Source organism: Muntiacus reevesi, chromosome 8 (assembly GCF_963930625.1).
Source record: "Muntiacus reevesi chromosome 8, mMunRee1.1, whole genome shotgun sequence".
In the NCBI taxonomy this organism is placed as follows: domain Eukaryota; kingdom Metazoa; phylum Chordata; class Mammalia; order Artiodactyla; family Cervidae; genus Muntiacus; species Muntiacus reevesi.
In genome coordinates, this window is record NC_089256.1 from 31,079,683 (window position 1) to 31,095,328 (window position 15,646).

The 15,646-nt window shown below is 43.1% G+C and overlaps 1 protein-coding gene across 1 annotated transcript in view; it reads right to left on the minus strand.

The window, feature by feature from the left end:
- Positions 1-15,646, minus strand: part of COL6A5 (collagen type VI alpha 5 chain) — a 154,171-nt gene that overhangs the window by 74,409 nt on the left and 64,116 nt on the right. Inside the window, exons 18-27 of the mRNA XM_065942638.1 lie at positions 13,929-13,991; positions 13,214-13,279; positions 12,736-12,789; positions 8,722-8,757; positions 8,195-8,257; positions 5,174-5,236; positions 4,104-4,166; positions 2,214-2,276; positions 714-764; positions 377-412 (exon numbers count right to left, since the gene is read on the minus strand). Coding sequence (XP_065798710.1) covers positions 377-412; positions 714-764; positions 2,214-2,276; positions 4,104-4,166; positions 5,174-5,236; positions 8,195-8,257; positions 8,722-8,757; positions 12,736-12,789; positions 13,214-13,279; positions 13,929-13,991 — 558 coding nt within the window. The remainder of the gene's footprint in view (positions 1-376; positions 413-713; positions 765-2,213; positions 2,277-4,103; positions 4,167-5,173; positions 5,237-8,194; positions 8,258-8,721; positions 8,758-12,735; positions 12,790-13,213; positions 13,280-13,928; positions 13,992-15,646) is intronic.

The following is a 15,646-nucleotide window of genomic DNA, read 5'->3' on the forward strand; positions in this document are numbered from 1 at the left end:
CAATGAGAAGACTCTTGTAATCTTTCAGGTAAGAGGAAGTGAAGCTATGAAGATGAAGGGCAAAGAACAATAGCAGAAGCCAAGAGTTTTGCATGAGATCACCAGGGTAGAGAAATCAAGAAAAAGACAAAGGAGTGAACTTGAGAGGGTACCTAGAGGTAGGGTTTCAAGACAAGGAATATCAGGCAGTGAAGGACATCTTTTCCAATTTAAGGATTCATAGGGGTTAAGTATGGTCCTTTTTTTCATGAAGCTCAGGCAACCAATTATCCTGCTTTTTTTTTTTTTCTGTTTCATTCAGATCCACTGACTTATCTTACTTCTCATGTTGAAGGTCAAGATCACAGTAAGTTTGACAAGTTCATGTGCACCATACCTTTTGGCCCATATCTCCAGGGAATCCTCTTGAACCCTGCAATTTTCAGCAGATAACATAAATAAATCAACACACCATTTCTGCAGTATAATCATTTTTTCTATTATTAAGTTTGATGGTTAAGAATATGCTTGCAATGCAAGAGATCTGGGTTTGATCCCTGGGTCGGGAAGATCCCCTGGAGAAAGGAATGGCAACCTACTCCAGTATTCTTGCCTGGAGAATTCCATGGATAGAGAAGCTGGTGGGCTACAGTCCATGGGGTCTCAAAGAGTTGGACACAAGTGAGAGGCTAACACTTTCACCAATTAAAGAAATAATTGTTTTCCATATTTACCTTGACTCCTTTTCGTCCCACAGGACCATAACCTGGGATGCCATAATCACCCTGTGAACAAATCAGTTTATTTCAGTTCCTTAAGAGTGAAAATTAATTGTAACTTATACTGAGGAGATTATAGTGTCAGGAGCAAAGCCCTGGGGACTTCCAGGTGGAGGGAGCCTGACAACCTTGAACTCTTAAAATATGCATGTTGCTTAGTTTTCTGCATTTCCTGGTATGGCCCTGGTACTTTACCGGTCAACTCTGCTTTTCAGACATTGCAGGAGGCAGAGGGAAGGCCATTTAGACTGACGGATCAGTAGTGGTTATTTACCTGGAAAATTAAGAGCTAGTCCAAAGAACACTGGGTGAGGAATTCCTCAAAGAAGAATTATAAATGACCAATAAACATATGGAAAATTGTTATCCTCACTAGTAACCAAAGAAATGCAATTTGAAACAGTAACGAGATAAAATTGGTAAAGATGAAGGAAAAAAAAAAAAAAGCACAATGCCTATTGTTGGTATGTATGCCCTGAAGTGAATACTTTTCCTGAATAACAATGCATACCTTGTTTGATTTTTCCTAAGGGCATCTTGCAATAGGGTTTAAACCCTTAATTAAATATGTACATATTCCTTGACCTAGCTATGCTACTTCTAGAAATTCCTATGTAGAAATTAATTATGGCTTCATCCAAAAACTTAGTTACATACAAGAATGTTCATTGCTGTGCTATTTAAGACAGTGAAAAACTGAAAGTAAACTGAATATATAGTAATAAGAAATCGGTCAAATGAGCTAAGGTACATACATTCAGTAGAATATTTTGAAGCTATTAAAAGCAACATTGAGGGGAAAATGTAATGACTTGAAAATATGTTCATGATACAGTGTTAATAGGGAAAAATAGAAGTTTTTTCAGTATCCCAGAATATTAATGTTACATATTTCAAAATGGTGGGATTATGGGTAATTTTTTTTCCGTTTCCCATGTTTTATGCTTACCCAACTTCCTACAATATTTACACGCAACATTTTAATAAACATTATTTTTGAGAAGAAAATAAAAATTTTCCTAGTTTTTCCTATATTGGTGGCTCAGTGAACTACTGAGGTCCTGGTACAGCCGGAGACACTAAAACAGATACCCTATTTCTTGATCCTTCTTGATTCTCCCCTCTTCTCATCACTCTGGAGTTTTGCAGGAACTCAAGAGAAACTGGCAGTCCTGACTTGCAACTGACAAGGCCATATAGGTTGTTAACATCCTGAACTCATCCGTTATTCTCTCTGCATTCCGTGTTCCCTGTTAACAACTGTTCTCCCCTTGTTTCAGCAGACAGACCAGCTGCAGAATGAAAGCTGCAGGGAGCCAGAGGAACGTCCTCACATCTTCCTCGGAGGTCCCAAAACATCTTCAGGACCCAGCTGCTTGACCTGATAGTATCAGCCCTCTTCCGTTTACTGAGCCCTTGGAACTGAGAAAGGGTGAGGGTCCTAAAACCTCGTACCTGCTTTCCTCGCTGTCCAATTTGCCCCGCTGGCCCTGGATCTCCAGGAATCCCAGGTTCTCCCTAGTGAGTGAGGCAAGAAGAGCTTCAGATCAGTAAAAATCAAGCCTGGCTTCCACCACAGGACATTCTGTCTGTTCGCTGGGGATACTGTGTTCTCCCTGAGGGTCCAGCACTCAGTAAGGAAAGGGAGTGTGGGAAGCAAAGGATGATCTTCCCAAAGGCGAGTAGGAAACACTAGCACAGCCCAAGCCTGGACTCAGCACTGCTTTCCCAGTGCTCTCGATGGACTAATGGAGAGGGGAAGAGTGGAAAATTTACTCCAGGGAGAGTGAATTCATTTGCTGATTTATTCATGCATCCAACAATTATTTATTGTTCTGGAAAAGGAACTGTTGAACACGACTCACATGGTTCTGCCCTCATCAAGAATACTCCGGTTAGAAAGAGAGACAATTAGGCAATTCTACATCAAGTGATGAAGTTCAGGGTCGCCATGGCAGCAGAGAGGAGGGGACTCTAAGTCAGATTTGATGGGGTTGGCAGGCTGACTGCCTAAAGGAGGGAAACAGGGATGCTGAGGCTTAAAGTATGAGTTGTGCGAGCTGGAAGAAGGACCGAGGGAGGAATGAATATGGAGAAGGGAAGGGAAAGTGAAAAGCCAGGGCAGCTACACAGGAGCAAGATGAGGGAGGAAGCTTTAGAATTAAATAGGGTCAAAGAGCCTTCTAAGCTACTGGACCAACCTAGATAGCATACTAAAAAGCAAGAGACATTTCTTTGCCAACAAAGGTCCATCTGGTCAGAGTTATGGTCTTTCCAGTAGTCATGTATGGATGTGAGAGTTGGACCATAAAGAAAGCTGAGCACTGAAGAATCGATGCTTTTGAACTGTGGTGTTGGAGAAGACTCTTGAGAGTCCCTTGGACTGCAAGGAGATCCAACCAGTCCATCTTAGAGGAAATCAGTTCTGAATATTCATTGGAAGGACTGATGCTGAAGCTGAAACTCCAATACTTTGGTTACCTGATGAGAAGAACTGACTAATTGGAAAAGACCCTGATGCTAGGAAAGATCGAAGGCAGGAGGAGAAGGGGACGATGGAGGATGAGATGGTTGGATAGCATCACCGACTCGATGGACATGAGTTTGAGCAAGCTCCAAGAGTTGGTGATGGACAGGGAGGCCCGGCACACGGCAGTCCATGGGGTTGCAAAGAGTTGGACACAACTGAGCGACTAAACTGAACTGAACTGAAACTACTGGGAAGTTTGGAGATTTTCCTAAGGGCCACTGGGAAGTTAGGACCAGTGACATAATTTGTGGGATGCAAATGAAAGCATGGCCCCTTAACCCAAATGCAAAGACCTTCCAGATGGTCAAAGCAGAGCAGGAAGCCAAGCACAGGTGCCTTCTAAGTGAGGCCCCCTGTTTCACTGAACAGAGCTCAGGGCCATGAAACTGCCCTGGAGGAGGGAGCCTCTGAAAGGTTTTGAGCAGGAGAGTGGGATTCTGAACAGGCCAGTGGTCTGTTCTCTAGGGATCTTGGAAGTAGGGACACTTCCAAGAAGGCAGGTTGAGTTAGACAGAGGACTGCATGCATGAACAGATTTGAGCCCTGACATCCCCCATGTCCCTGGCCGACTCTGCCACAAATGCCCTGATGCATTCAGAAAATCAGGAAGTTGAGTTTATCAGAGTTGCTTTATGATAGGTGAATAAACCGTGTCTCTCCTAGTGAAATGAGGCAATTTCACAGAGGAAGGAAAAGAATCTATTGCAGAAAACAGGTGAGAGGTTGATGATGTCTGGATCATGTGAAGAATTAACATGAAAATTCAAAAACCGGAGCTCCTCTTTTCTCAGCATTTGAAATCTGTAGGAATTTACCTTTTTCCCCAAAAGACCAGGCCTTCCAACACTCCCTTTATCTCCTACTGGTCCAGGAGCACCCTGAAAGAAAACAGGAAACACAGAAGTTCGCACTGCAACAATTCATATAAAATCTGTCAGAATAGATTGGCTTTTCTTTGTGTCATTTCTAACGACTTATTGATACTTGCTGAAGAAGAGACCCAACCTGAAACCAGATGCCTTGGGCTTCAGTCCTGGTTAAAGGAGCCCAAGTTTTCATTTACAGGGATGTGGCTAGTCCAAATGGGGCCTTAGTGAGAAATTAAAATGGCACCCTTGATGCAACACATTACTTCTGAATGTGGCAACTCTGTAACGGACTGATCTTGTTAGAACAAGACATTGTGCTGTCATTGTCACTTTTGTGCTCTGCGCCATCCACGTATGTGAAAAGGGATGCCAAATGTGTTGCTAATCTGCAAAGGGGGCCAACATGTCTCTCACAAACATGCTGGGAAGATCACTAAAGCAACACAGGCAGCCCTTGCCTTCTAAACTCTCGCTATCTGCACTGAAAAAGTGAACAGATTCAGAACGTTTTCATATGAATCTCTTACCATCCAAACTCTCATTATTCACCATCAGAAACTCAGGAACAAAGTAGCTTCAGGGGGTGAATTCAAAGCTGAATTTTGGAATCAAATAAATTCGAGTAGCAAGCGATCTTTTTAGAGTCAGTTTCAAATATCTTTCGTCAACAGAGACAGGCATGACACAGATAATTTTCAAAAGTTAGAAAAGCCTGAATAATGTATCAGGTTTGTAAATTTCCTGAGTCAGCATGATGCGCATTCTCCTAAAGGTTTTCTTCAGACAGATGAAGTAGGTCTGTGCTTTCCAAATCAAACCCCAGAGAAGGAGAAAGGGGGAATGAACAGGGAATCTGAGCTGTGCTCAGTATTTTTCCCCCAGTTTGTCCCAAGTTAATCCTCAAATGAAAGACTCCACATCTAGATAATATAATATAATCTCTATGCGAAGATGTTTCTGAAGCAAGAGGAGAAGGAAGGTTGGAGGCCACTGACAGGACCACCTTGGTCACGCACCTGAGGTCCTTTCTGTCCTTCGTCTCCCTTCTCTCCTTTCCTGCCCGGAGGTCCGCTTAATCCCTTTGGGGGTAACAAAAGAAACACAATGCAATCAAGTCAATGAAAAGGGATTTTCTTTGCTACTGCTCTTGAAAGACAGGCATGGAAAAGCACCAGCCCAGCCCTTCAAGCAGTTTAACACCACGATTAAGCTTGTCTCAGAAGAGAAGGTGCTGGGAGATCCGGACTCCGTGGAGCAGCTCTTATGAAGAAATTCCCTGCCTGGGTATAAGACCTTATCCCTCTGTAACAGGTAGAAATGGAAAAGAGATTTAAAGAAGAAATAAAACCCACAGAATAAGGAAGCGAGACACAAACAGTAGGCAGATGGACTCCTGTGATGTGGCAAGTTATTGGGCCAAAGTACTTCGATGTGTAAAAGAGAAAGCAAGTTGTTCTAAGTTAGCACAAAAGGACATTTCCACAGAAGATCTCTATCAGAGAAATTAAAACATATTAGCTGCCATATTTCTCATCAATTGTTTGGTTCTCATATGGTTCTCTCGCATGGAAAGGAAAATGAGAGGTGCTGGTATAGTTTCTCATCACCAAAACAGCAGCTGTAAGATGTTTTGGCTGCTCAGGGTGAATGGTGGTCAGAGCACCCACTCTCACCTTGGTTCACAGTCTGAGCATCACAGAAACCCTATAGGGGCTCAGGTAATGCTACTCCTCTCCCTACAAAGGCTGGGGATGGACTTAGGCTGGCAGTCATGTCCGACTCTTTGCAGTCCCATGGACTACAGCACGCCAGGCCTCCCTGTCCATCACCAACTCCTGGAGCTAGCTCAAATACGTCCATCGAGTCAGTGAGACCATCCAACCATCTCATTCTCTGTTGTCCCCTTCTCCTCCTGCCTTCAATCTTTCTCAGCATCAGGGTCTTTTCCAATGAGTCAGTTCTTCGCATCAGGTGGCCAAAGTATTGGAGCTTCAGCTTCAGCATCAGTCCTTCCAATGAATATTCAGGACTGATTTCCTTTAGGATTGACTGGTTGGATCTCTTTGCAGTCCAACAGACTCTCAAACGAGTCTTCCCCAATACCACAGTTCAAAAGCATTAATTCTTCGGTGCTCAGCTTTCTTTATAGTCCAACTCTCACATCTATACATGATTACTGGAAAAACCATAGCTCTGACTAGACGGACCATTGTTGGCAAAGTGATGTCTCTGCTTTTTAACATGCTTTCTAGGTTTGTCATAACTTTTCTTCCAAGGAGTAAGCATCTTTTAATTTTACGGCTGCAGTCACCATCTACAGTGATTTTGGAGCCCAGGAAAATAGTCTCTCACTGTTTCCATTGTTTCCCCATCTATTTGCCATGCAGTGATGGGACCAGATGCCATGACCTTAGTTTTTTGAATGTTGAATTTTAAGCTAGCTTTTTCACTCTCCTCTTTCACTTTCATCAAGAGGCTCTTCAGTTCTTCTTCACTTTCTGCCATAAGGGTGGTGTCATCTGCATATCTGAGGTTATTGATATTTCTCCCGGCAATCTTGAATTCAGCTTGTGCTTCATCCAGCCCGGCATTTCACTAGATGTACTCTGTATATAAATTAAATAAGCAGGGTGACAATATACAGCTTTGAACGTACTCCTTTCCTAGTTTGGAACAAGTCGGTGTTCTACCTCCAGTTCTAACTGTTGCTTCTTGACCTGCACACAGATTTCTCAGTAGACAGGTAGGGTGGTCTGATAATCCCATCTCTTCAAGAATTTTCCATAGTTTGTGTGATCTACATAATCAAAGGCTTTGGCATAATCAGTATAGCAGAAACAGATATTTTTTCTGGAAATTTCTTGCTTTTTCGACAATCCAGTGGATGTTGGCTATTTGATCTCAGGTTCCTCTGACTTTTCTAAATCCAGCTTGAACATCTGCAGGTTCATGGTTCATGTACTGTTGAAGCCTGACCTGGAGAATTTTGAGCATTACTTTGCTAGCATGTGAGATGAGTGCAATTGTGCAGTAGTTTGAACATTCTTTGGCATTGCTCTTCTTTGGGATTGGTATGAAAACTGACCTTTTCCAGTCCTGTGGCTACTGCTGAGTTTTTCAAATTTGCTGGCATATTATGTACAGCACTTTCACAGTATCATCTTTTAGGATTTGAAATAGCTCAAGTGGAATTCCATCACCTTCACTAGCTTTGTTTGTAGTGATTCTTCCTAAGGCCCACTTGACTTTGCGTTCCAGGATGTCTGGCTCTAGGTGAGTGATCATTTTGGCTTGTGACATTGTGCAGGAGACAGTGATCAAGACCATCCCCCAGGAAAAAGAAATGCAAAAAGGCAAAATGGCTGTCGGAGGAGGCCTTACAAATAGCTGAGAAAGGAGAAGCAAAAGGCAAAGGAGAAAAGGAAAGATATACCCATTTGAATGCAGAGTTCCAAAGAATAGCAAGGTGACCAACTACCCTTGTGTTAAAGCCACTCTCTTGGGTGACCCTAGCATATTTCTGACGTGAAAAAGAAAGAGATGTCACAACTCTAATGCCTGTCTCACTAATGATATGACCAAGAGAATATGCAGATGCCTCAAATGGAGCCCTATCAGTGATATTCTGGAAGCCCTGCCACCCCCTGTAGAGCTAGTTTCAGGAGAGGTGAATAACAGTTGTCAATTTCTAAGTTTCCTTTATGGGAGTCTGTGTGCAGGACCTTACTTAAGTAAAACCAATTTGTTGATCCGGATATTGATTAGTGACAAAGTATTAAGGTCTCAATAATCCATTATGATTAAAATGCAGACACGATGCCAGGTACACACTAGAGCAAGCTTTCCTCTATAAGTGAGCTGCAAAAATGGAGCAAAGTCATCTACCTGCATTGGGAAAGGCAGAATCCCTGAGACATGTATCATGGAGGAGGGTAGGGGCAACTTCAAATTGTTTCAGTTTTTTATGTTTACACAGAACTACGTCTTCCCATCAGAATAGCAGCATTATTATCAGTATTATAAATATTCCAACTTACCTGTGAGCCTTGTAATCCTTCAGCTCCTGATTCACCTTGAGGTCCAGGCGTCCCGGGTTCCCCCTGATGGATGAATTTTCAGTGTTAAGATTCTCTTCACATGGTTTCCATCTAGGTTTTCTCTTCACAGTACCTAGTGCTGCATGGCATGGTACCTGGAACTGTCTTGTCTGACTTGGATCGTGCCCCTCTTGGCCTAGGACTGTACTCTTCCATGCTGTCTAAGGACTGGACTCCAGGTCATTCCTTACTCTAAGACAGAATTGCTCTGTCTTGCAGTCAAAGCCCAGGGTCTGTGAACAGCACAGTCTGCAGAACCGCACAGGTCCCCTTGTCTCTGAGGTGTTCATGAAGGAGGTTTGCCTTACTTCAGGTCTGTCCTGTGTCTGGTCGCCTAACTGATGGACACTGGCTCCACCGGTTGGCAGGGCTCATATCCAGTGCTCGGCACTTCCTGCAGCACCCTTATCAAATGCTAGCTCATTGGCCCCACCTCCCGTAGAGGACAGGAGAGAAAGGCTACTCACCAAGGCTCCCTGGACTCCCCTATGGCCTTGTCGTCCCTGGATCAGAAAAGACAGAGGGTTAGTGAGTGGGTGTCGAGATGGAGGCTCCTTAGAGCCTTAGAGGCTCTTAGAGGCAATTGCTCCTTAGAGGCAATCCGATCTCTCTTGTTCCGGATAGACAGAAAAACAGGCAGCTTGCAGAAATGACTTCCCTGAGCCACTCTCCAACAACAAGATTACATACTGGCACTTAATTACTAACTAACATTTGGGGGATTGATTGCAAACCAATCTAAAAGTCATTACAGACTTGGCTCTAGTCTGACAACCCTGACAATTATCTGGGAGGCTGTTTGGAGAATCAGATCATCCCAGAGCACCTGTCTGACGCCCACGGACTCCAGCAAATCCCACAAAGTACTGTCTGCTGATCAGAGGTTTCCTGCCTGAGAACAAGCTGTGCCATATCCGTCACTCTCTGTCCCAGTCCCTGATCATATCTCAGGGGAGAGTGAAATATCATTACACACAGTGCCCCTTAGACTCCATGGAATTCTCCAAGGAGGACGTGGCCAATGGTGTCCACATGCCGGTACAATGCCACCATCAGGGTCGTCAGAGAAAAGCTGATCTGAAGCCAAAATACAGCAGCACGTCTCCAGAAGCAACTTCACGTTGCCAGGGCAGGCTCTCCACCTAGTGGCTATCTCTGCTATCTAGAGGGTGGCTAAGCCAAAGGAAGATATCCCAGCCCCAGATCCTAACTTTTCTCCTAAAAAGCTATGATGAGGTCTGTCCTCACCCCTCACCTCCCAGCTCTGCCTCACTGAAGTTGCCGGAGGGACATCTCACCCATCAACCAACTTTGTGTGGTGATAAACAACTATGATTACTTCACATACAAAAGAAATACTCAAAAAAACTTTTTTTTTCCCTACATTCGTTTGGAAAGGTAACCATGGAAATAATTGCAGAACAGCTGTTTTCTTTCAACTGCCCAGCTTCTGAATCTTCTTAGAATAAACCACCTCACCAAATATCACCTCCACTGGGTTGGCTAATGATTAGAATTCTTCCAAAGAGGTTCTGCCTCTTGATTCAGGTACTCTTTGCTTAAAAAGTGCAAATACCCTTTGGAGAAGTTGCTCTTTGTAATTTGTCAGCTATTTGTACCTTGATGTGACTCACAGAACTCTTGACAGATGAAAGCAGAGAAGAAACAGTACATAACATTTGAAGTCACTGTTTCATGATGTCGTAATTCTGTCTCCATTAAAAAGCAAGGATGAAATGGCATTCATTTTGTATACAGACAGTGCAGCCAAATGGTTAGGCCATTCATTGTCCTCAGAAGTCAGATGGCTGTGAGCTCAGCCTTGCCCTTTGAAGCCTGGGTGGCACAGAGCAAGTGCACAATAAGCCGGAGCCTGACTGGTTAGGAGTGAGACACCCTGGTTCAAACCCCAGCTCCAACATTCACTACCTATTCTGATCCCGGCCAGTTTGTCCAAGGTCCCTTGCTTTTTCTCATCTGTAAAATGGCTATAATCATAATTTCTACCTGATAGATTTGTTATGAGGATTACACAAATTAATATTTGAAAGTGATTTGAACCAGATCTGGCACAAATTAAGTGCTCTAGAAGTATAAATACTACTATCTATAAGTATTCCTTGTGCTTGATAGGCCAAAGGCATTGGGCCTGGAAGAAAAGCATGTCAGTCATGTCCCACTCTTTGTAACCCCATGGACTGTAGCCCACCAGGCCCCTCTTTGCAAGGAATTCTCCAGGCAAGAATAGTGCAGTGGGTTGCCACTTACTTCCCCAGAGGACCTTTCGAGCTAGGGATTGAACCCAGGTCTCCTGCATTGCAGGCAGAATCTTTACCATCTGAGCCACCAGGGAAGCCCCCAAATGGGCGTGGAACATGCTTTCAAATGGTCTGGTTCTTAGTACACAGATCCATTGCTTTTTCAAGAGCTGGGGCAACAATTTAATTTATATAGATTGAAATTGTGTCACCCATGAGGAGATGTCTTAGGTTTGCTTGTGTTTTTAGCATTTGTCATTCATTTAAGATCCTCTGACCATCATAGAGAAATCTAGCCTTCACTGGAAAGGTGAAAGAGAAGTAGAAAAGCCATTGCTTTATATCCGTCCATGTTGCCTTGTTTAATTCAAGAGAAAAGAGGTTAGAGGAGGAGATGGGCAGGAAAGTGGGTGAGGATGGCAGAAACAAGCTGAGCCTCCTGTCTGTGAAGTGACTTAAAGTCACTGGGTGGTTTGTCCAAGCAGTAATCCTTTTGCCTGGCCCCAGCACCTCTTTTTTAAAAGTGCTAATTGACGGTGACTGCTATAAAGCTGTTTCACACCAACAAAACTAGATATTTATCTTTCAGATTTATAGCATTTAGTTCATCTTGCTGATCTCCTGCTTCCTCTGATTAATTTGAATTATTTTGTGTGGAGAGGAGGGCAACGTCCCAAAGAATTTCACTAGTAGCGTTGGGAGGCCTAAGTCATCCAACTGGAGACCTTTCCCCTTAAGAACTGAGTCAAGATAAACAAAGGCAGGAGGAATTAGAACATTCACCCATTATCTCTCCCAGAGAGAGAGGCAAAAGCCACAGCTTTCAAAGTGGCAGGAAGATTCCAAATTTACAACAGAAAAGGAAGCCAAGTATTTCTAGTGTTCTCTTGACCAAAACCCAGGGCCAAATCTAGGATGTTTTACGTAATTTCTTTTTGTGATCTCCATCTGAGTGCATGATGAGTGACTTTCTAACACACCATAAACATACTCTCTAATGTCAATAGTCCACAAAGGGAAAATGATTTCTTGGTTGTTCTTTAAAAAGAAGGGGAAATCCAACATTTCTGTTTTAGGTGTGATATCACACGGGATGTTGTAAAATTACTTGCACCATCTCAAGGTTGCCACTGGCTCACCCCTAATCGCCAATGTTTTGGTTTATTCAGGAAGAATTTATTAATATCTGTGATTTTTCTTTCCCACTGGTGCTATACGAAGAGGAAGAGAGTATATTTGAGTGTTAGTCGCTCAGTCATGTCTGACTCTTTGAGACCCCATGGACTGTAGCCAGCCAGGCTCTTCTGTCCATGGAATTCTCCCAGGCAAGAATATTGGAGTGGGTTGCCATTTCCTTCTTCAGGGGGTCTTTCTAACCCAGGAATTGAACCCAGATCTCCCGTATTGCAGGTAGATTCCTTACCTTCCAAGCTACCAGGAAAGATATGTATTTCTTAATGTTCTTTAAAAAGCTCAAAGATGCTGAGCTACTGGAGGATGATTCTTATGTGAAAGTCATTGGCTCTCTACAAAGACATTTAAAAGCTTCCAGAAGGTGGAAAGGGAAAAACACACCATCACAATGGTCCTCAACCAGGAGCAGTTTGCCCCCTACCACTATCCTCGACTGAAACTTGGCAAGATCTGCAGACATTTCTGGGTGCCACAGCTCAGGAAAGTGGGTGTTACTGACATCTAGTGTGTGGAGACCAGGGATGCTGAAAATATATATAATGCACAGGAAAATACATATAATGCACAGGAAAGCCCCTCAGAAAAAAGACTCATGAAAGTGAAAGTCACTCAGCTGTGTCCAACTCTTTGCCACCCCATGGATTATACAGTCCATGAAATTCTCCAGGCCAGAATACTGGAGTGGGTAGCCTTTCCCTTCTCCAGGGGAATCTTCCCAAACCAGGGATCGAGCCAATGTCTCCCATATTGCAGGCAGATTCTTTACCAGCTGAGCCACAAAGGAAGCCCAAGAATACTGGAGTGGGTAGCCTATCCTTTCTCCAGCAGATCTTCCCGACCCAGGAATAGAACTGGGGTCTCCTGCACTGCAGGCGGATTCTTTACCAACTGAGCTATCTTGACCCCAAATGATAACAGTGTCAAGATAATACTCTTGGATCAGCTGACTGCAGGGACACATATTCCGAATGCCTCCGTGGCATCTTCAGGTGATAAGGAGGGGTAATAAATGTCCATGGAAATACTTACCCTGCTCCCTTTGGAGCTAGGACTGCCTGGAGTCCCTTTCTGCCCAGTTCTACCCTGAAAGAAAATCATTTCCCCAAGATCAAAAGGTGAAAGATTCTGAAGAAAGGACAAAGGCATCAGCATAACAACATCAAATACCATTAAAACTGAACAGATGTGTCAAGAATACTTCTGCATATTAACCCTATTGGGTATGTATGTATTAAAGAGGAAAATGATATGGCAACATGCACTGCTATGATGGTTTCCCCATAAAACAACATCACCTGCCAGAAATGTGATGATTTTGCCCATAGAGATGTAAGTTACTACAGACATGCCTTATTGCAAGAAAATAAGGCTCTCTTAAACTGAGGAGTGATTGTTCAATTATAAAAAAGGGTTATGTATTTTAGTAAATAATTAATTTAGACTTTAAGAAAGCCTTGGCTCCATAACAGAATTAACCAACTCATATACATTAAACAGATCCAATTACTTGTCTTCCTTGTTCTCCTTTGGAGCCCTTTTGTCCTTTGATGTTACTGCTTTGTCCTGGATTACCCTAGAGGAAGATTTAAAAAGTACTTTAGAATCAAGAAATATCAGCCTTTTTTTTTTTTTCTCAAAATAGTACAATGTTCAAGAACTAAGCTAATTTGAGCTAAGTAATGAGAGGTGGGAGAAAATTCTCCATAGTTGAAGCACAATTTTTTAAAAAGATGAAAGTAATATTTTCCTAAATCTGAAGGAGGCTTAGTGATAAATGAAGAATTATGAGTGCTTGCTGAAGTTACAGTGATTTTCCCTTCTCTACACTGGCAGCTTCACTAATGCACACATCCCAACAGGCTTATGCCACTCATTCAAAATGTAGCAAGATTCCCCTGTAATCGAGTCTGCATTAGGGAATCTACAGGACTGAAAACTCAATAAGCAAAATTATGGAAATTTCATTCCCAAAGGAACTTGACAGTCTTAAAATGAATAAGATGGAATTTTTGTTCCCATCTCTGAGGGTTTTTTTATATATATATAAAATCAGCTCAGATCACATGCAGGTTTACCTCCAACAAATCAGCCTCAGTCAATACCTACTACACCCCTCCCAAGTCATGTGTTTGCCTATGGGTTAGTGGAAACACAAGAGGAAAAAACACAGGAAATGTGGAGTAACTACGCAATTCAGAACCACCTGGGCCCCAGAAACTTACAGGATCCCCTGGGAAGCCCTTCTCCCCATATCCCCCAGGGGGGCCTCTGGAACCTGGGCTGCCCTGAAAAAAATAAAATAAAATGAGCTCCAAGTTAGCCTGCAGGAGGGTGTTAAAATATCAAGGGCTGTGGCGTTTGGTGGGGGGGGAGAAAATCAATCAGACAAAATGATTCACATTCCTCTATCCCAGCCAGATTCCTTTCAGCCTCTCAAGCAGAACCAAGCCCAGTTTGAAACTTACGGTCAGGTCTATTTATAATGAGGCTGAGAAAAGGTAGAAATTCTCATGGTCTAGCACCACCCTCTAGAACCTTCTGCAGAGATGGAGAGGTCTCCATCCGCACTACCCAGTACACTAGCCCCTGGCCATAGGCGGCCATCAAGCACACGAAATGCATAAGTACGATAGGAGAACAGAATTTTTCATTTTAGCTAATTTGAATTTAAGTAGTCATATATTGCTAGTGGGTACCTTACTAGCAATCCCAGCCAGTCTAGCCACTTCTGACACCTGTAATTAAGCTGTCCACCAGAAGCCTTCAGTGGGATGTTCCCTTGTCACTTCAGATGACTATTCCCGACTGAACTTGCCCAAGCCAGCATCCTTGCAGGAATTTTGACTGACTTCTCATTTCCTGCTCCTCTGGTCACCTGAAAATCTGACATCCTGGAGCCAGAGCCAGGGTCAGACAAACAAGATACTAAGGGTACAATATTTGGGCAGGCACCCAATCTATATCACTCTGAGAATAAGTGCTTCCTTAAATTTTGCATGCCAGGGCCTCACTTCAGCCTGGACCCTTAATGTTACATCCTTAATGTGTCTTTTGTCTGTTGCTTAATTTGAAGGCTTCAGCACATCTCACCCTGGTTACTACAGATCCACCTCTCATCTTTGCCTTGCATCTATGTCATCCCCAACACACCCTCCACACTACTGTCATGGAATATCTCTAAAATGCAAATTGGATTGTGACCTCCTTGCTTAAAATCTTTTTAAGGCTCCACATCCCCTAATGGTCGTAATCCATACTGCTTCTCCTTGGCTCACCAGTGCCTTCCCCAGCTCTTCCCATCCCGCTTTGAACCCCAACTCCCTCCACCTGAACCTTAATGCTCACACCAGGCAGAACAACTTGCAGGGCCCCCAAGCCTCCATGTCTTTGCTTAAACGAATGGATACGAAAGTTGTGGTACATATACATAATGGAATATTATTCAGCCATTAAAAGGAACACATTTAAATCAATTCTAATGAGGTGGATGCAGCTGGAGCCTATTATACAGAGTGAAGTCAGAAAGAAAAGCACCAATACAGTATATTAACACATATATATATATATATGGGATTTAGAAAGATGGTAACAATGACCCTATATGTGAAACAGCAAAAGAGACACAGATATAAAGAGCAGACTTTTGGACTCTGTGGGAGAAGGCGAGGGTGGGACAATTTGAGGGAATAGCATTGAAACAAGCATATTACCATACATGAAATAGATCGCCAGTCCAAGTTCAATGCATGAAACAGGGCTCTCAAAACCGGTGCCCTGGGACAACCCAGAGGGATGGGATGGGGAGGGAGGTGGTAGGGGGGTTCAGGATGGGGGACACATGTGCACCATGGTTGATTCATGTCAATGTATGGCAAAAACCACCATAATATTATAAAGTAATTAGCCTCCGATTAAAATTAAAATTAAAAAAAAAAAAAAA